This window comes from Temnothorax curvispinosus, unplaced genomic scaffold, assembly GCF_003070985.1.
Source record: "Temnothorax curvispinosus isolate PA1 unplaced genomic scaffold, ASM307098v1 QBEX01012575.1, whole genome shotgun sequence".
In the NCBI taxonomy this organism is placed as follows: domain Eukaryota; kingdom Metazoa; phylum Arthropoda; class Insecta; order Hymenoptera; family Formicidae; genus Temnothorax; species Temnothorax curvispinosus.
The window spans coordinates 24,762-29,438 of NW_020222355.1; the positions used below are offsets into that span (position 1 = coordinate 24,762).

Below are 4,677 nucleotides of genomic sequence, written 5' to 3' on the forward strand. Positions count from 1 at the left end.
AGCGTGTTCAGGCCTTCGTAAAGTTTCCGTAAATTTTATTATATACATAGGAAGAATAGTTAAAGAATAAATTACACCATACTTTACAATCGTACACTACAACACCGTAGTTTACAATCGGCGATCCCTCTCTTGATCGCAAACGAAACCTCGCATGCAAAAAAGTAGAAGAATTTACTACGTGTTGCATGTCTGCAACGATTAAGGCTCCTGGGTAGTCACCGCGGCCATATTGGATTCTTACTATCGAGGCGAGGAAAACACCTAATTTTAAGTTGCGGTATTTTCCGAAATAAAAAGACATTTCAATAAAAAATCACGACAGATCGTTTCAGCACACTTCAAAAATTGACCGGATACTATCCTTTTCCCTCGACAATAAACAAACAGCCATAAAACGAAGCCTAAACATATAGAAAACAAGCCGTTTGACGACTATCAAAAGGAGTGGTGAATGTTCCTTCCGCATATATATTTCTTGCAAATCTTACCATACGGTCAATTTTACGAGTTTCACGAATACGTTAAACGTTAGAGCACAAGTACAGAGCGAATAATAAAGAAATATACCGCAACTTAAAATAAGGTTGTCAACATGTCACAAGACAGAATTCTCCATTGGAGAGAGTGAGAGGAGAGAGTTCTTATTTCTGCCGCGACGGTACGGCGCCACCGTCAACGCAGAGTTCTCGGCTCAGGGACCAGGAGCCTTAATGATCGGTTCAATTTCGCTAGCAATCGACGTTTCAGGATGAAAGCCCCGTCGTCGAGAGTACGCGCACTCTTATTATTCATTCATAGCGTGATATGACGTTGTCTAATAAATATAATCAGCTATGCACAATCCCGTTAGCTCTCGTCGTACAGAGGAGTACCGTCTCCGCTGAGCGACATACTTCGTGGACTAGAATTTGTATGTGGGGTGCCTCGCGGAGATCTGTACGACGGAGTACGCGTAGACGAAGGTCTGCTCCTTCCGGAGGGCGTTGTTCTACCGACCGGCTCGTCATAGTTACGTGGAGTTCTTCTAGACTCCTCGTACCTGGGCGTCGATCCGCTGAAAACACATTCAACACATTGATGATAATCGAATGAAGAACATTAACATTTCAAATATCAATAATTTTTAATAGGAAAACGTGATCGTTATTTAATACATATTTATTATTGCACTTACGAGACTCGCGAACCGCTTTTTATACGTGCTGCCCAATCCTCGGCGGCCTTCTTCCAATCCGTCGGGTCGCCCTTCTAATCCGTCGGGTCGCCGGAAGGAGTGGACAGAGGTGGTGTAGGTCTGTGCGATTGAGCAGACCTGTGATGGCTGGGTGTCATCGAGGGCGGCGGCGGGTGCACGAAGGGCCCTTGATGATGGCTAGGGGTTTGTTGGCCGTATCTGGGAGTAGGCTGGCCATGATGCGGAGTGTGATGAGGCGTCTGGTACGGGGTCATAAACGGAGTTTGGCCAGACAGCGTATACGGCGTGTTGGGATACGTGTGTACTCTGCCGTAGCCGGTAGCGCTAGCCGCTCCGGGTGTGTGTGGCGGATAGTGATGCGGCGTCTGATTCGCCACTTGCGATAGCGAGTGCAACATGTGATGTGGGAGGTTCTGTGCAACTCGCTGTATTGCTTCTTGATTCATTCCTAAAACAATATCGATCGAAATAATAACAATTAATACATTTGCAGTCCTTGTGCTCTTACTTGTGCGTTTCATTTCATTTTAGCAAAAAATTGTAGTTGTTAACACAGAATATATATATATATGTAGAATGATTTTATCTTGAAATACAATATTTTTTCCTAGTAAAATATATTTTGACCTATACTAAGATTCCAGGAATTACTTTCATATAAAAATTATGATGACTGACAGTTCGCGGTGATGATATAGACAGACTTACCGCTAACTGTTCCTGGCGTAGTAGTGTAAGGTGTCCTAGAAGTCATCGCGCCGCGTGGTGTACTCGGAGTGGATTGTCCAGGGATCCCTAAAGTGTTCCTTGAACCAGCGTAGTAGATCGCTCACCCTACCGAACATCTGCGCTCGAAATCTGAGGCCCTCGGATGTCACTGTAACGAACTCGTGGCGACAGCAAGTACGCGGCAGATATATACGAGAGTAGGAACTTTCCAGGATAGGTCTATGGGGGAAAAAAAATTAATGAAATTATTTTTAAATTAAAAGTGAAGAAGATTTTTGGGAAATTGCTGGTGTTACGTGCGTAAACCAGCTACGTGTTTACTTACCTTAGCTGCCGATATGATGTAGGGGATTCCACCAGGATTTTCCTTCTTCTGTTCCTTCAGTATATCCTCTGCTTTGTCTTTGATTCCCTCCACGTTGGGCTTGTAGTATTTGAAGTCCAATAATTCGGAGGCGTAAGCGGCCATGGGATTCACATGTCGAGCGATAATCTCATCCAAATTCTCGAACTCCTCGTTGCCGATCCATAGGCTCTGCGAATTTACAAATATGTAAATCGTTATTTATATAAACATGACTAAATCCCTCAAAGCAAGAATGCAGATCTACTTCATTTTTATGAATGACATTTTCACATATGTCACAGGTGTACAATAGAGTTTCCTACAATATAACAAATACAAATTAACACAATATAACAAATAAATTTATATTACTTAAATAAATAAGAAATAAAAAGCAACCTAACCTATAAGAATGCTTAGTACTGTATAATATATAGATACTAACTTCGTTTGTATTTTCTGGCGATGTAAAATTATCCGTCCCTTCAGCCATACTTATAATTATTTAACTTCTTTCTTATAATTTTTTAACTTCGTTCTTTCTGTGTCACCACGTGTACTTATTTCTCTCTGTGTCACCACGTGTTTTCGGCGTTCGGCGTTGCTTCGCTAAAAGTTCAACCGTGTTGAACTTTTTAGCTAAGCAACGCCGTAACGCCACCTTGACGAAAATTGATGGAGTGGGGGTAAAACGCTGGCTTTTCTTCGCTCCGTGAAATTGTACCTTTAGTCGTGACAGAGCTGGTAGCAGTGCGAAGCTTTAGTACCGACTATACGCGCAACCTGATTGGTGGAGAGCGGCAGCGTCAGCAAGAAGCGCGGTCGTCGACCGGCGGTCGTTGTTCATCAGATTCCCTCGAGAAGGTCTCAAAGACCGGACGTAATTGTCGATCGTTCGAGTTCCCGTCTTTTCTACGCGTTATCCGTGGTTGTTGCGTTCCGCGTACGCGTACCGGTTTCCTACGTTTGTAACCACGTTGACAATACACTGTGATTAAGAGTACTTCGTCGTTGGTGGTCATTGCACCCGTTCAATCTCTTCTTTTTCTGTTTTCTTGCCTCCTGTCTCATACGAGAGGTCCGTTCAACAATACTCTCGTCCTCGCCGTTTCCGTTATCGTAGTTTCCGGTGCGATTCGCGGCTCGTCAAGCTATCTCGCAGATAACTTACAGTTCAGAAGTGGGATATACAAGAAGTGATTCGGGATCGTTAATCGCGAGTGAACCTTGCGCCGCCATTTTGTCGTACGGGAACGTCTCAGTGTTCATCGACCATTCCAGAAATGGATCGTCGTTCTCTCGACAACTTGTCGCTTCAGGACCTTCAAGCCGAAGCTCTTCGTTACGGTATAACGCCGTCAGAAGATCGTAATGCATGCATCGATGCCATAACCGCGCATTTCGAAAGAAACGACGAGATTACTACGCGCCTAGAAAGGAACGTTCTAGAAACGCTTGTTGGAATGGGCGGTGTTCGTACGCAGCAAGTACGCACCATGGATTGTTCTACTGTCCCCACAACCGTAGATATGACCGGTAGTACTAATGCAGCCGATATTAATATATCGACTAGCATCGGATTTCAGAGTGCGTCATCCGACTCGCAGATAAATAACCTGTGTCAGCAAATACGACAACAACAGGAAACGATACAGTTGCTGCTCGCTTCTCTCAATATTAACCGGGATGCTTCTACACCTCCCGTCGCTGCAGCCTCGCAAATTGTATCTCAGAATCAGCCTTCAGTGAATGCAAGTTCCATGCATCGTAGCACGTTCTCAGTTGCTACTGGACAATATGTCAAGCTGTTAGCTTCGCAGCTTTCTTCCTTTGGTGGATCGGAAGAAGAAGACGTGGAATTATGAGTTCAAAAGGTCGAAAGAGTGTCGCCGATATACACGGTGTGCCTCAAGAAGTAACATTGTTAGCGGCTATGTCTAAAAGCCAGCGGCACACAATGCTATTTTATCTGCTGGATTACTAGCTGGATTTGCGTGCTTGCTACCTTGTGGGCAACATTGCTGGCAGTGCTGCTGACCGTGCTGCTGGCTTGGCGACAGACGATGCAGGCTTTTGTACTGGCTTTCGTACTGGCATCCAGTAAATAAATATGGAACTGGTCATTATTACGGCTGTACAACGACGAAAAAAGGCAATTGCCTTATTTCTAATTATTGATCAATTACAACGGAACCAACGTCACCGACGTTTGTGGAGTCGACAATGGTTGCAGCGACGCGATATGAGTGATAGTGTGCTTACAATGTTATTTGAAGGACTCGGGTAAGTATAATTTTTCGTGTCTTATATGTTTTATTTGTATTTCTTGCTTTTTGTATTTCTTCTAGACCTGAAGATCCAAGATCTTTTCAAAATTATGTTCGAATGCAGGAAGTAGTTATAG

General features: G+C 43.9%; 2 protein-coding genes across 2 annotated transcripts; both read right to left on the minus strand.

The window, feature by feature from the left end:
- Positions 1-721: 721 nt before the first annotated feature.
- On the minus strand, positions 722-1,986 carry LOC112462614 (early nodulin-75-like). Its single transcript, XM_025028498.1, has 3 exons — positions 1,907-1,986; positions 1,178-1,646; positions 722-1,057 (listed from the first exon to the last, which is right to left on the minus strand). The coding sequence occupies exons 1-2, from the start codon at positions 1,950-1,952 to the stop codon at positions 1,252-1,254; spliced, it is 441 nt and encodes a 146-aa protein (XP_024884266.1). The 5' UTR covers positions 1,953-1,986; the 3' UTR covers positions 722-1,057; positions 1,178-1,251.
- A 46-nt stretch (positions 1,987-2,032) lies between these two features.
- Positions 2,033-2,996, minus strand: LOC112462616 (transcription elongation factor SPT6-like). Its single transcript, XM_025028500.1, has 3 exons — positions 2,719-2,996; positions 2,253-2,462; positions 2,033-2,146 (listed from the first exon to the last, which is right to left on the minus strand). The coding sequence occupies exons 1-3, from the start codon at positions 2,764-2,766 to the stop codon at positions 2,033-2,035; spliced, it is 372 nt and encodes a 123-aa protein (XP_024884268.1). The 5' UTR covers positions 2,767-2,996.
- Between the last annotated feature and the right edge of the window lie 1,681 nt (positions 2,997-4,677).

What these genes read in the sequence shown, in the direction of transcription:
- LOC112462614 (XM_025028498.1), bottom strand. Translation starts at nt 1,952, where the DNA reads ATGACTTCTAGGACACCTTACACTACTACGCCAGGAACAGTTAGCG. An exon ending in TACGCCAGGAACAGTTAGCG is followed by an intron (nt 1,647 to 1,906) that starts GTAAGTCTGTCT and finishes ATATTGTTTTAG; the next exon opens with GAATGAATCAAGAAGCAATA.
- LOC112462616 (XM_025028500.1), bottom strand. Translation starts at nt 2,766, where the DNA reads ATGGCTGAAGGGACGGATAATTTTACATCGCCAGAAAATACAAACGAA. An exon ending in CGCCAGAAAATACAAACGAA is followed by an intron (nt 2,463 to 2,718) that starts GTTAGTATCTAT and finishes GTAAATTCGCAG; the next exon opens with AGCCTATGGATCGGCAACGA. An exon ending in ACATCATATCGGCAGCTAAG is followed by an intron (nt 2,147 to 2,252) that starts GTAAGTAAACAC and finishes TTTCCCCCATAG; the next exon opens with ACCTATCCTGGAAAGTTCCT.